The 15,369-nt window shown below is 50.3% G+C and overlaps 1 protein-coding gene across 1 annotated transcript; it reads left to right on the top strand.

Moving 5' to 3' along the window:
• Positions 1-13,321: 13,321 nt before the first annotated feature.
• KCNF1 (potassium voltage-gated channel modifier subfamily F member 1) lies at positions 13,322-15,118 on the top strand. Its single transcript, XM_004028845.5, has one exon. The coding sequence runs from the start codon at positions 13,322-13,324 to the stop codon at positions 14,804-14,806; it is 1,485 nt and encodes a 494-aa protein (XP_004028894.1). The 3' UTR covers positions 14,807-15,118.
• The last annotated feature ends 251 nt before the right edge of the window (positions 15,119-15,369 follow it).

Below are 15,369 nucleotides of genomic sequence, written 5' to 3'. Positions count from 1 at the left end.
ACTTTATTTTGTAAATTGCCCAGTCTCAGGTATGTCTTTATTAGCAGTGTGAAAATGGACTAATACAGAGATGTATATGTCAAGAGAATGATGAGAGTGGCTTAGACTGATAGGACTCCCTCTGAAGATGGAGATGGGGCCAATCCTATCCAGACCCCATAGCTACTACATGCTGGGTGGGGCAGGTGGAATGAACATAGGAGAGGCAGACACAGTGAGCAAAGCTACGTTAGTGTATATGCAAAGCCAAAAGAAAACAATAGGGACAGAAGCATCTTCCCAACACCTAACTTCTTTCTACTTCCTTTTCCATCTGACTGTTAGCACATTTTTACAGACTGGGACATTAAAGCTTATATATCTATTGGTGCTGGGAAGTGAAGAAATGTGTATCTGATTTCCTAGGTCCCTTTGAAACCCAATATTATGAAAAATATGTGCAGTGATAGCAATTCTTCACATCATACTTCCCAATGTGATTTCTTTATTACTAAAAGTAACCACCTGATATAGGTCTACTGAGTATCATCTCCATTTTACAGAGAGGCAACTGAGACTGAGGGACAAAATGACTTGTTCAAGGTTATACAGCTCGTATACTGTAGAGGTGGGACTCAAAGCTGAGTTTCCCGACTAGAGATCCAGCCTACCTAGATAGACATTGCCTGCACCGTTTTAAGGTGTAAAATTACTTCGCCATCAGGAAGTAGAAAGGGATTCTTTCTCCTCCCAAGAGTTTGCATGTTGTACCCTGTTCCCTGGATGTTAGGAGCTCCCCATCACTGGAGGAATCCGGGCTGAGGCTGAGGCCTGCTTAGAGGGATACAGTGGCAGAGATTTCTACTTTGGGTGGAAGGTTGACCTCAACGATTCAGACTCCCTGGAAACTGAGGATCTCCAAGGATCCATCTGTACACTTGTGAAATCCTATTTGATTGTCATAACCACAGGAGGAAGAAACTTCTATTCCCCCAAAGAGCTCTGTCTCACAGCCGGTGCTATGACTAAGGCATAGGAGGCTGTCGAGGACGCCTAAGCCAAGTGCATCTGATGACTGGATGCTGATTTGGAGGAAGGCTCTGAGGCCCATGACATCATAATTATTTGGTTCTCTTGTACTGAAATATCCCACAAATGACAGTAATTATTAAGTTCTGCCTGGCATGACATTTTCTCCCAAACATTGGAGGATGTTCCAGAATTTTCTCTCTCTACTCCCATTCCACCTTCCTGCTCTCTCTCCATCCATCTCCTGCTCTGCTCCCAGTTTACTTTCAGCCCACTCCACTTCCCACACCATTTCCTTTCTCTCCTCATTTGACCCCATAAGGTCCTCCTCCTCCAGCACCTCCCTTTCTAATCTCTGGCCAGGAACAAATATGGAGCTGGGAGCACCAAGAGACAGCATTTGTTATGTGCTTGTTGGCTATTTGCATAGTCTCTTTGGAGAAATTTTTATTCACATCCTTTGAGCATTTTTAAATTGGGCTATTTGTCTTCTAATTGGTGAGTTCTAAGGGGCTAACATATATTTTGGATACTAGCCACTTATCAGATACGTGGTTTGCATATATGTACTCCCATTCTGTGGGTCTTTTTGTCACTTTTTTGATAGTGTCCTTTGACACACAAATGTTCTAAATGTATCTATTTTTTCTTTGGTCATTTGTGCTTTTAGCGTCATCTCAGAAGCATCTCACTGCTTAATCTAAGGCCACTAAGATATTGCCTATGTTTCCTTTTAAGAGTTATAGTTTTACCTCTTACATTCAGGTCTTTGATCTGTTTTGAGTTAATTTTGTATATGGTGTGAGGTAAAGGTCCAACTTTATTCTTTTGCATGAATGATTTCCCAGCCCCTTTGGTTAAAAAGACTATTCTTTCTCCATTGAATTGTTTTGTCACCCTCTTTGAAAATCAATTTGACAATAAAGGTGAGGGTTTTATTCTATTGATCTATATGTCTGTCTTTATGACATATATATTTGATTATAGTCCTTATTACTGCAATATTGTAGTAAGTTTTGATGATTTGCCAAAATTCTGTTTAGGTGTTTGAATCTATGTGTAAGAGAGATATCTGTCTTAGTCTTTATAAGAAATATAGTTATCTTGCAGTGTCTTCATCTGGCTTTGGAATCAGGGTATTGCTGCCCCATAAATTGATTTGGAGAATGTTTTTGCCTCTTTTATTTTTTGGAAAAGTTTGTGTAGATGTTGTATTATTTATTTCTTAAATGTTTGGTGCAATTCCTCAGTGAATCCATCTGTACCTGGGGTTTTTTTTTGTGGGAAGTTTTCTAACTATAATTTCAATTTTTTAATAGATATAGGGCTTTTCATGTGACCTATATTTTTCTTGAATGAGCTTTGGTAGTTTGTGTCTTTCAAGGAAACTGAGAATTGCCAGTCTTTGCACATAAATATAATATCTTGAACTAGATGTTGCTGTAGTGCTCATTGGAGTGAATAATTTTTGTAGGCAAGAACAATAGCATTTTCATTTCTGTATTTCCCACATCTGGCCCAGAGTCCAGCATAAAACAGGCACTCAGTTAATGTCTGTGGAATGAGAAGGAGTATTTAAGAGTCTGCTTTAATGAGCAAAATCTCTACCAAAGCAACTAAAGTTAATGACTGAATATATTGTCTAATAGAGTTCCAAAGGGTCATGCTTTAATGAGACATAAAGGTGATAACAAAAAAATAGAATAAAAATAGAGCTTCTAAAATCACTGAAATGCACTTCATTGATAATCAAAGAAATGCAATTAAAACAAGGTACCATTTCCACTCTTCTGGCTGTCAAAAATTTTAAAAGATTGATTACATTCAGAAATGGTAAGAGTTTGGGGAAATAGGTACTTGAGGGTGCCTCTTTGAAAGCTATTTTTGTAGTATTTATCAAAACTTAAAAGGTCTGTACCCCTTAGCTTAGCCATTCCACCAGTAGAAATCAATCCTATAGAGGTATAAGTGTTCAAGGATACAGGCTGTATATGATATTTATTATGGGATTATTTTAATAGTAGAAAATTATAAACAAACAATATCCAACCATAGGAGAGTAGATACATAAGTTCCATGATTACTAAAATGGTGTAATGTCTGTGAGGTGTTACTCAACAGGAAGAAAGCAAAATGCAAACAGAAGAATCTTTCTTTCTTCCTTTTTATCTATCCGTCTATCTGTGAAAGAGGCCTGGAAATATGCACATCAGAAGTGTGTAGTAGACACAGTTCTCCGATGGCTTCATGATTCCCGCCCCCTGGTGTCCACCTTCTGTACAATTTCCGCCTCTTGATTTTGGGCAGGACTGTGATTATGACAGAGCTCTGTCCTGTGGTTAGGTTATGTGGCACACGTAAAGGGATTTTGATGATGTAATTAAGATCCCTAATCAGTCTGACTTTGAGTTAATTAAATGGGAGAATCTCCTTGGGGGGGGGGGCCTGGCCTAATCAGGTAAGCCTCTGAACAGATAACTTAGACCATCTCTGATGAGAGTCTACTGCTGGCCTTAATGAAGAAGGAAGCCTGGGTAAGTTCCACAGCTGCAAGGACATGGATTCTGCTGCATGAGCACGGAAGAGGACCCTGAGCCTCAGGTGAGGCTGCCACTCTGGGCAGCACCTTGACTGTGCCTTGCGAGGCCCTGAGCAGAGGATCCAGTTAAGCTGTGCCCGGACTCCCGCCCCACGGCACCCATGGCACCTGTGCGCTAGCAAAAGTGCGTCACTTTAAGCTTCTATGTTTGATGTAATTTGTACCCAGTAACAGAAAATTGATAGACTGTGTATCATTCTGACCTTTGGGCAAGAGGGAAGTCAGGGATGTAAATAAAAGCCTTCCTTTCACATTACATTTTTTTTTTACAATAAATAGATAACAATTTTGCAATTAAAGGAAAATGGGAAAGGATTTGTTTCTGAAGAGTCTTCTTCAATCATTTTGTTTACTTTCCCAGTGTGCTTTAAAAGCAAGCACAAAAGCCAACAGCAGCCCCACGCCCTACTACTCCAGCCTGGCAGGCCAGAGGCAGGAACATTCATCCTTCTTGGTCTTGTTTTCTAACTGCTTTTCTCTCTTCCCAGATCTCAGGCCCAGAGGGGTCCTACCCGCAGCCTCTGAGGCAGGTGAATGCGCCCAAAGCCTCTGACATCTTTCTACACATCTGGGGTGTGTGGCAACCCTGTCCCGGTCCTCCCACCTGCCTGCAGGCAGGATGAGTCATGGCTGAACAGAAGCCATGGGAAGCAGAGGCAGAGGCGAGCAGACTTCAGGAAACGTGCCCACCTTGGGAATGGGAACCAGGAAGTCACCCCTCCCGCTGTCCTCCCCCTGCTCTTCTTGGCCTTGGCAGGTTCAGCAGCTTGTCGATTACAAAGCTGTTCACGCCCAATAATGTATTTGTTCCTATAAGGTCTTATAGCCAGGAAGGAAAGAGTCATTAGCTCCATTTTGCTGATGAAAAAATTGAGGCATAGAAAAGAAAAAAAATGCTTAGAAGCTGGGGTGAAAAAAATGAAGTTTCCTGATGATTCAGTTTGACATCCTTCTCTACCCACCTCCATCCAGCACCGCCTCCCACCCAGCTGCCTCCTGCACTTGACTTCCAGGGGCCATGGTATTCAGACAGGAGTAGACCAGCTGGGTCTTTCTGTCAATCAGCTCTTCTTGGTGGAGGTGGGGAAGGGGGATGATGAGGGGAGGGGGATGATGAGGAGAAGGAGCGGGGGTGGGGACGGGACAGCTCCCTGATGCCGATGGGTACACAGCAAATAATGAAATGTAAATTTTCAATGGAGTACAGAACTGAATCTTAATGAAAGGTATTATTCAATTCAGCAAAACACAAGGAAATTTTAACTGAGCAGAACTGATTAGCCCATAAAAAGGAATAGATTACAGCTTGCATCATTTGCCGTCTAGACAAATCACTTAGATACACAGGCACTGGTTTTAATTACTGCCATAGAAATCTAGCATTCTGTAGCCCAAAATGGTATTGTTCAACAAATAAAAAAAATTTTTAATGAAAAAATGCAGCTCAAACAACTACTTCCCATTATGCCTAAATAAACTGTTTTCCCCCACCTTTATTTAAATAAGAAACCCGCAAGGTAAAATTGCTGCTTCTTCTATGTCTAATAGATTTTGTGCTCTACGTCCCTTCCCCCATGGCATCATGAAATGTACAATTCTCATAGAAGGTCTATGCTGGACTGAATACATCACAGCAAGAAGCTTTCCATTTTTAGCCAAAAAGTTCAGACTTTTTTTTTTTTTTCTGGTTTAACCCTTCAGGAAATTCTAAATGGATCCAGGCCACTGGCTCAAGTTTCTATGCAACAATGACCTTCAGTGAGAAGGCAGCATGTTGATTTTTCTCTTTTTTTCCTAATCCATGGGATCCCAGCCTCACCTTTCCAAACAGGATCTCTATGGTCAGAGGACAAAGGGCCTGTTTCCAGAGCTTTGAGAAGAGGAAGGCAGAGGCGGCACTTAGCAAGTGTGAGGGAAGGAGAATGTACTAGTCAGCTTGGGCCGTGTAACAAAGCACCACAGACCTCAGGCTTCAACAACAGGCATTTATCGTCCAAGATCAAGGTGCTGGCAGGTTTCATTTCTTTGAGGCTTCTCTCTTTGGCTTGCAGATGGCCACCTTCTCAATGTACCCTCACGTGGTGAAGACAGAGAGCAAGGTCTCTCTACCTTCTTCTTCTTCTAAGGCCACTAATCTTGTTGGACTGGGGCCCCAACTTTATGGCTTCATTTAACCTTCATTATCTCATTAAAGGCCCCATCTCCAAATAGCATCACATTGGGGGTTAGGGCGTCCACATATGAATTTGGAGGGGGTGGTACAAAAACTTTCAGTCCATAACAGAGGCAGTAGTACAGGCTTGGGGAGAGCACTGGGCAAGGAGTCAGCTAACCTGATCTGCAGGCTCCGTTTGCTCTGGCCTGGGAGGACAAGTGGAGTTTGTGGGATTCCAGGTGTGGGGCACTCTGGGCCTGGGCCTGTCAGTAGACCAGAATGTGGACTTGCCAGGGTTTGATGAGGAGGTGGGGTGTGCAGCATGCAGGGGTAAAGGGAAAATGCTTGTGTCCTGACCGTGGAAGGAAGACCATCCTCTGACCCCCAACAATCTCTCCAGCCACGGCCCAGCCCTGCTCAGTTCGCAGGTGCTTTTCACCTCCCATCAGTCTGCTCACAAGTCTGGGGCATGCCCAGGGGACCATGTCTTTCTCACCGCCATGCCCCAGACACTGCTGAAGCCTGGCTCTGTGGGACAGCTGAGCAAATTAAGGCTCATCAGAGACCATGAAGATCCTGTGGTTTCGAAGTTATGTGGGTTCTGTTTGGGCATAATGAAGCGTTTTCTCATTCCTTCCCTCCACATGCCTGCCTAGCACCTGCATGTCCAGGCCCGATGCTGGGCACCGTCACAGAGAAGAATAATCCAGATTGTACTGGGGCTGGAGTTGGGGACAGACAAACCAGTGGTGCATGAACTGACCCTGTGCCGTAGGACGGCTGAGGGCTCTGTGAGCACATAGGGAATGGGCCCTGATCCCTTGGGGAAAGGAGGGCTGGAGAGGGGTGCAGTCCCTGGAGACCTCCTGGAAGTGGTGACACTGAGGACTGAGCTTTGAAAGGGTGGAAAGAATGACCCCAGGGACGGGTGGGAGCAGCACTGCAGTAGAGGGCACAGTTAGCGTGGAGCATGCAGAGACCAGTGCAGTGCGGGGCCTGGAACCCTGGTGGGGACTTTCCTGCCTCTGTCTATGCTACTGCCTTGTCTGCCTGGGAGGCCTGGCCCTGCTCCTCACTGCCCAAGCCCACCTGACCTGGCTCAGCTTCCCCAGACTCCATCTGCCCAACATGGCAGCCACTGACCACAGGGGATTATCACCACAATTTGGCTTATCCATGCAATGGATATGATCAGCCATAAAAAGGGATGAAGTACTGACACATGCCATGCACTGATGAACGTTAAAAACGTTAAGTGGCCAGGCGCAGTGGCTCACGCCTGTAAGCCCAGTGCTTTGGGAGGCTGAGATGGGTGGATCACCTGAGGTCAGGAGTTTGAGACCAACCTGGCCAATATCGTGAATCCGCATCTCTACTAAAAATACAAAAATTAGCTGGATGTGGTGGCGTGTACCTGTAATCCCAGCTGCTAGGGAGGCTGAGGCAGGAGAATCGCTTGAACCAGGAGGCGGAGGTTGCAGTGAGCCAAGATTGTGCCACTGCACTCCAGCCTGGGCAACAGAGTGAGACTCTGTCTCAAAAACAACAACAACAAACAAACAAAAAAACCATGGTAAGTTGTAAGTGAAAGATACCAGTCACAAAAAGTCATATATTATAGACTTTCATTTACATGATATTCCTAGAATAGGCACATTCATAGACAAAAAGTATTCTAGCGGGTGTCTAGGGCAGGGGGAGGTTGGGGGTCATGGCTAAAAGGTGTGGCATTCATTTTGGGTGTAATGAAATGTTCTAAGATGAACCAGTGCTGAAAGCTGCACGGCTCTGAATATACTAAAAGCCACTGCAGTATCAATCGTATGGAATGTGAAGTGCATCTCAACAAAGCTGTTAAAAATCAAATATAATTGAAATAAAAATTCAGCTACTCGGGTGCACTAGCCCCATGCCAAACACTCAGCAGCCATGTGCAGCTGCGGCTACTGTACTGGATAGTGTAGGTAAGGAGCCCTTCAGTCATTCTGAGAGCTCCACTGGACAGGCTGGACCTCCCTGGACAGCCAGGCCTCCCAGATGTCCCCTTGGAGGCTCCCAGATGTCCCTTCAGTCACTGGCCTAGCAGTCATCTTTCACAATTGGCACTGCTTCGAGGTCTCCACACAAATCCTCTAGCTCTGCAGATGTAGCACCTTCGTCCATCTCATCTCTGCTCTGTTCTCAGCGCCCAGAACAGAGCCTGGAATGCAGTAAGAATCACCCCTGCCGGTTCAAAAGACGGGTGCATGCACCTTCTCTGTGAGCTTTCCCCTAGGCCCCATGCTGAATCAGAGCCTCCCTTTTCCAGGGTAGCCCTTGCACTTGGCTCATACATCTCCTAGCAGCTAGTCCCCCCTGCTCCCCACCTATCCCAGCACCTGGTCGCCACCTGTCCCAGCACCTGGTCCCTGCTTGTCTCAGCACTTGGCCCCCACCTCTCCTAGCACTTGGCCCCTACCTGTCCCAACATCTGGTTCCTATCTGTCCCAGCACTTGCTCCCCACCTGTTCCAGCACCAAGTCCCCACCTGTTCTAGCACTGAGTCCCCACTGTATTCTGTAGCCCCATCACCGTGTACTGTGGCAGTCTCCTTATTCCACAGATGAAAAATTGGAGGCTTAAAGAAGTTACAACTTGCCGGCCCGGCGTGGTGGTTCACACCTGTAATCCCAGCATTTCTGGAGGTCGAGGTGGTGGCTCACGCCTGTAATCCCAGCACTTTTGGAGGCCGTGGTGGGTGGATCACGAGGTCAGGAGATGAAACTATCCTGGCCAATATGGTGCAACCTCATCTCTACTAAAAATACAAAAATTAGCCAGGCATGGTGGCTCATGCCTGTAATCCCAGCTACTCAGGAGGCTGAGGCAGGTGAATTGCTTGAACCCAGGAGGCGGGGATTGCAGTGAGCCGAGGTCACACCACTGCGCTCCAGCCTGGATGACAGAATGAGACTCCAACTCAAAAAAAAAAAAAAAAAAGTTACAGCTTGCCTAAGGCCACATGTGTTAGCATCTTAAGACTGTCATAACAGAACACCACAAACTGGGGTGGTTTAAAACAACAGAAATTTATGCTCTCACAGTTCTAGGGACCAGAGTCCAAAATCCAGGTGTCGTCAGGGTTGGTTCCCTCTTGGGGACTCAGAGGGCTCCATGCGTCTCTCCCATCTTCTGGTGGCTGCTGGCAGTCCCTGCTGTACCATGGCTTGTGGCAGCATCACTCCAACCTCTGCCTGTGTTGCCACGTGGTATTCCCCCTGTGTATCTGTGTCTCTTCTTACAAAGACACCAGTGATTGGACTTAGGGCCCACCCTACTCCAGGGTGATCTCATCTTCACTTACATCTGCAAAGACCCAATTTCCAAATCAGGTCACATTCACAGGGGCCGGGTTTAAGGTTTGAGCATGTCTTTTGAGAGGACACAGTTGAACCCACAGCCTCATACCACCAGTAAGTGTCAGAGCTTGGCAAGGCCTCCACCTGTAGCCTCTCTGTTCACTGTGCTATTCAACAAATGACAACGTGTGAATATGTAAGTCCATGTCACCCATTTAACAGCCCGGGAAACTGAGGGGCACATGAATGCCAGCCTTCTGCTCCCCCATCTAAGGATACAGGGCTGATCCTCACAGAGCAGGATTTGTGTCTCTGCCTCTTCTCTTCCCTCCCCTGGCTTCTAGCTGCAGGCTGGTCTCGCACCTCCAGCCTTGACCTGCTATTTACAGCTGTTTCTTTCTCTTGCCCCTGTTGTCAGTGGGCACTTGCTCTCCTGTGGGCTGTGTGCAGACATTCTCTCTGCTGGGCTTTGCATCTGCTGCCCCTCCCCTCCCACTTCTGCACCAGACCAGCTTTCTCCCCACTGGGCCTGGGATTTGCTGAATGGACTTGGAGTCAGAGTCAGCCTCTGGCTGCTATGACCTGATTCAAGCCGTATTTATTTTTCCATGTCTGATATTCTCTGTTATTTTCTAATACTCAATACATTAATTTCACAGCCAGCTACTGAGCCACGACCTAAAGTATGAAGTGCTGACTTGTGGTCCAGATGCCTCCAGGGCCGCTGAGACCCTCCGGGGTCTGTTTCCAGCTGACTCCACCAGCCTCAGGCCTGCCAGCCTCACCTCCAAACCGTGTGGCCCTTTCAGCTGAGCAGGCAAGTGGCACTCAGACCTCCAGGCTCAGCTCACGCACTGGCTCTTCCAGGGGCCTGAGTCTCCAGCTTGTCATCACATCTTTCTAGATTCTAGATTTGTCCGCCTGCCATCCTCTCAGCCTGGGGTCAATAGTGTATTAACTATGATTTCTTATTTTCTGCATTCCTGATGACTGGCAATGTGGCCTCACAGACTGGAGAGACTGCCCCTCCCAGTGGGTGACATCCTTAGAGATTGCGAAAGGCTGGAGAGTATCTTTCACATGCAAACCCACCAATTCCAGGCCCAGACCCCCAACTTCCCCTCATCAAACTCTCACACACCAAGGCAATATTTCCCTGCCCTAAATCATCCCAGGCCAGGGACCAGGCAACTAGAGACCACCTCTGTAGTTCAAAGCCCACCAGAATTAACCCAAGGAGCCAATCCTGGACTCTTTCCTCTGTTCTGCCCTAACTTTTCCCCCAGGAAACCCCAGTAGAGGGCCTGGCCTCGTTTTCCCCTCGCTCCTGCTTCTGCCTGGCCACACCTGGAATTTCCTCTGGCGTGTCCCCTTCTCTCAGGACATGTTAGTAATGCGTTCTTTCAATGGCATTGATCTCTCTAAATCCCAGCGGTATAATTTTAATGCACCAGCCTCTCCTGGGCCTGCCCAGGTATCTGCAAACTCCCGGGTTCCACAGCACCTTGTATTTCGTGACGATACAAAGGAGTAGCTGTTGGGGCTCTATCTGCTGAGGGAGATTCATCAGACACCCCGATGCAAACCTGAGCGAGTGAAGGCTGTGCTTCTAGGCAAATGCAGCCCCTCCCTCTTCCAACCAGATGGCCGCCCCTCAGCGCCCCCTGTGGAGAAATTCAGGAAGTACCACTCTTGTATAATACATATACCCCTCTTGTTAAGGTCATTACCCCAAACTGTTAATTATTATTTACAAAAAATATATTATCTACTAGAATATGAACCCTGTCCCCACACCTAGGGTGGTGTGTGTATGTGTGTGTGTGTGTGTGTGCATTTGCACGCATGTGCCATAAGAGCTCGATAAATATTTGAATAACTGAGTAAATGAATGGGTATTTAGAAGCCCATTAAGCTCGGACTAGGATGCAATTTGAACTTAACCCTGCAGGTACTCGGACAGCTGATAAGGGGAGTAGCATGCATAAGGATTGGAAGAGGAAGCTGGGGTGTGTGTAGGAGGTGGCGTGTAGCACTGTACTGGGAGAAGAATAGGCCTCAGAACCCAGCAGGACGATGGTTAAATCCCAGCTCCACAGAGTGATCTCGGCAGGTTACCTGACATCTTGTTTCCTTAGGGGTTGCTGGGAGATTAAATGACAAAAATGCAAAGCACTCGGAGACTGCACTCCGATGCACATGGAGAATAAGTGGCAAATCTTATTATTACTCAACCTTTCTGAGCCTCGATTTCCTACTCTGTAGTAGCATGTCATTGTCTGATGCTAAATGGAAACGAAGTAAAATTTGTAGAACGAAGTTTCACTAAATAATACTTCATGTGATGTATTCTAATATATTCTGTTTTATGCTAACTCATTAAAGAAAAAAGAATACTGTCAGTGACCCAGTAAATTGATTTCATAATCCATTAACGGACATGTCCTTAAGTTTTAAAAAACCCAGCCTACGGAATACATTTTTAAATAGACTTTATATTTTAGAGCACAATTCAACAGAAAGTACAGAGAATTCCCACATGCCCCCTGTCTCCACAGCTGTCCCCTGCGCATCAACATCTCACACAGGGTGGGACACTTGTCACGGTGGACCACCCCACATGGACATGTCATCATCACCCAGCACCGAGTTTGCATTAACATTCGCTCTTGGTGGTGAACATTCTGTGGATTTTGACCATTGTATAACGACACATATCCGCCATTATGGTACGTTTCACTGCCCTAAAAATCCTCTGCTCTGCCTATTCATTCTTCCCTCCAGAATATTTTTAACACGATCTCGAGGCCATAGATGATGTCAGTAATTTGCAGTATTGATGATAGTGGTGAACCGGAGGAGAGAGACACTGTTAGGAAGCTGCTGTAGTGGTTCAGGTGAGTGAGGACAGAAGGACAGCTGTGGCTGCAAAGGCTGGAAGAGAGGAGGGTGTGGGACACTGTCCAGGAAGAGACAGGCCTTGGTCAAGGAGTGAGGAACGGGGAAGCAGGAGCCACTGGACCCTAGGGGTCTGGAAGCTAGTGGCCTTGGTGTGGGACTACAGAGAGATAGGAGGTGCCAGACGGCAGGGACTTCAAGGCAGAATTGAAATCTGCTGAACAGCAGGCGTCGGTCAGCTGGGACAGCCAGAAAGCTCGGGATCAGGAGGCGGTCAAGCTGAGCTCTGCTCTCATTCCGCCGCGTGACCTTGGGCAAATCCCTTCCCTTCTACAGGAGGCTGGACTAGATGTCCTCCTTGTACAGCGTTGCTGGGAAGGTGAGACAGTGCCACCAACACAGCAGGGCATTGCTGGGTCGGGGGGATGGGGCAGGAAACGCTTCAAGGACCAGGCAGGAGTTTCCTCCCACCAGGAAAAGCCGGCGCGGGTCTAAGGCCGGAGGAGGGACCCAGACATCGGAGTCGCCTTCTAAGGGGCTTCCTGAAGCACATTTTCCTGCCCAGCAACAGGCGGCAGCATTCTCTCCCCACTCATCCTCTCCAAACAGCAGTGAGAGAGAACGCCTGCCGCTTCAAGCCAGGTCGCAGCCCCTCGGTGACCCGCTGCGCCCGAGGAGGGGCCGGAGATGCGCGGTGGCGGCGGCGGGCGCGGCAGCTGTGCCCGTCTGCCCAAGGGTTAATCCGTCCCCTGCAGCTGCCGCGCGTGCCTTGCAGAATTTCACCAGAAGAGGGTACAGTTTGAAAAGCTCCTGACGTCAGGCTGGAATTCCTATTGTGTTTAGAAAAGGCTCGGGCAAAGCCAGCCCAAGTTCGCTCTCTGCACACCTCGAGCACCTCGCGGACGGCGTGGGTCCGCCAGCTCCGGGACCTGCCGCCGCTGCCTGCGCGCCCCGGGGCGGAGGACGGTGCCAGCCGCCCACGAGGAGACCCCGCTCCTGCAGGAGGCCGAGCTGAAGCGGCGGAGCGCGCCGCCAGCCAGCCGGGGTGAGTGCCCCGGGCGAGGCCGGCGGCCGCCAAAGCCCCCGCGGGAGCGCCCCGGCGCCCGGATGCCAGCCCCGAGCCCCGCCGCCGGGTGCATGCCTCCCCCGCGGCGCGCCCCCGCAGGCTGCTGCCCGCTGTGACCGCCCTTCCCCGCAGGCGGGCGCCGGCCAGGCTCTCCCCGAGATCAGCGCACGGGTGGCACCCGCCGGACCCCCAGCGGCAGCGGCGGCGGCGGCTGCAGGGGGCGCGGGGCGGAGGCTGCGAGAGCGCGCGCGGGGAGGATGGACGGGTCCGGGGAGCGCAGCCTCCCGGAGCCGGGCAGCCAGAGCTCCGCTGCCAGCGACGACATAGAGATAGTCGTCAACGTGGGGGGCGTGCGGCAGGTGCTGTACGGGGACCTCCTCAGTCAGTACCCTGAGACCCGGCTGGCGGAGCTCATCAACTGCTTGGCTGGGGGCTACGACACCATCTTCTCCCTGTGCGACGACTACGACCCCGGCAAGCGCGAGTTCTACTTTGACAGGGACCCGGACGCCTTCAAGTGTGTCATCGAGGTGTACTATTTCGGGGAGGTCCACATGAAGAAGGGCATCTGCCCCATCTGCTTCAAGAACGAGATGGACTTCTGGAAGGTGGACCTCAAGTTCCTGGACGACTGTTGCAAGAGCCACCTGAGCGAGAAGCGCGAGGAGCTGGAGGAGATCGCGCGCCGCGTGCAGCTTATCCTGGACGACCTGGGCGTGGACGCGGCCGAGGGCCGCTGGCGCCGCTGCCAGAAGTGCGTCTGGAAGTTCCTGGAGAAGCCCGAGTCGTCGTGCCCGGCGCGGGTGGTGGCCGTGCTCTCCTTCCTGCTCATCCTCGTCTCGTCCGTGGTCATGTGCATGGGCACCATCCCCGAGCTGCAGGTGCTGGACGCCGAGGGCAACCGCGTGGAGCACCCGACGCTGGAGAACGTGGAGACGGCGTGCATTGGCTGGTTCACCCTGGAGTACCTGCTGCGCCTCTTCTCGTCACCCAACAAGCTGCACTTCGCGCTGTCCTTCATGAACATTGTGGACGTGCTGGCCATCCTCCCCTTCTACGTGAGCCTCACGCTCACGCACCTGGGTGCCCGCATGATGGAGCTGACCAACGTGCAGCAGGCCGTGCAGGCGCTGCGGATCATGCGCATCGCGCGCATCTTCAAGCTGGCCCGCCACTCCTCGGGCCTGCAGACCCTCACCTATGCCCTCAAGCGCAGCTTCAAGGAACTGGGGCTGCTGCTCATGTACCTGGCAGTGGGTATCTTCGTCTTCTCTGCCCTGGGCTACACCATGGAGCAGAGCCATCCAGAGACCCTGTTTAAGAGCATCCCCCAGTCCTTCTGGTGGGCCATCATCACCATGACCACCGTCGGCTACGGCGACATCTACCCCAAGACCACGCTGGGCAAGCTCAACGCGGCCATCAGCTTCTTGTGTGGTGTCATCGCCATCGCCCTGCCCATCCACCCCATCATCAACAACTTTGTCAGGTACTACAACAAGCAGCGCGTCCTGGAGACCGCGGCCAAGCACGAGCTGGAGCTGATGGAACTCAACTCCAGCAGTGGAGGCGAGGGCAAGACCGGGGGCTCCCGCAGTGACCTGGACAACCTCCCTCCAGAGCCTGCGGGGAAGGAGGCGCCCAGCTGCAGCAGCCGGCTGAAGCTCTCCCACAGCGACACCTTCATCCCCCTCCTGACCGAGGAGAAGCACCACAGGACCCGGCTCCAGAGTTGCAAGTGACAGGAGGGCCCCTCAGGCAGAGATGGACCAGGCGGTGGACAGATGGGTAGATGTGGCAGGCATGTCATCGACAGCACAGAAGGGCTGTCCTGTGTCCCCCCAACCCTCCCCTGGACAGACTCTGAAGGCCCTCCCGGCACCTCTGCCAAGGCTGGGTAAGACTCCTCTATGTTGCCTGCTGTCCAGGAGCCCGGGAGGGAGGGGTGTGCAGGAGCCGCAGGGCCGTGTGGGACCAGTGGAGGCTGCGGCCTGGCTGGCACGAGAGCCCACGCCCGCTTCTGTATCTCCCTCAATAAAGCCTCCTGCTCTGTGCACCCTCCGTGTTGTAGGTTCTGTCACAGGCTGGCTGTCACCCCCAAGAGTAGCTCAGGCACACTTCAGTGCCAGGCCAGGAGGTAGGTGTGCAGCCGGGTGGTGGGGGAGTTATTTTTAGTGAGAACTAATTAAAGAAGGGCTCATAGTCAGGTTCGGCGCCAAGGAGCCTTACCACATTCCAGGAGGCTCTGCAGGCCATGCTTCCCTGCTGCTTCCTTCTGGGGTAAAGCTTGCTCCCCCTGCAGGCC

This window comes from Gorilla gorilla, chromosome 12 (assembly GCF_029281585.2).
Source record: "Gorilla gorilla gorilla isolate KB3781 chromosome 12, NHGRI_mGorGor1-v2.1_pri, whole genome shotgun sequence".
Taxonomy (NCBI): domain Eukaryota; kingdom Metazoa; phylum Chordata; class Mammalia; order Primates; family Hominidae; genus Gorilla; species Gorilla gorilla.
Note: the sequence above shows the minus strand (reverse complement) of the source record. Positions and strands in the feature narration are given on the sequence as shown.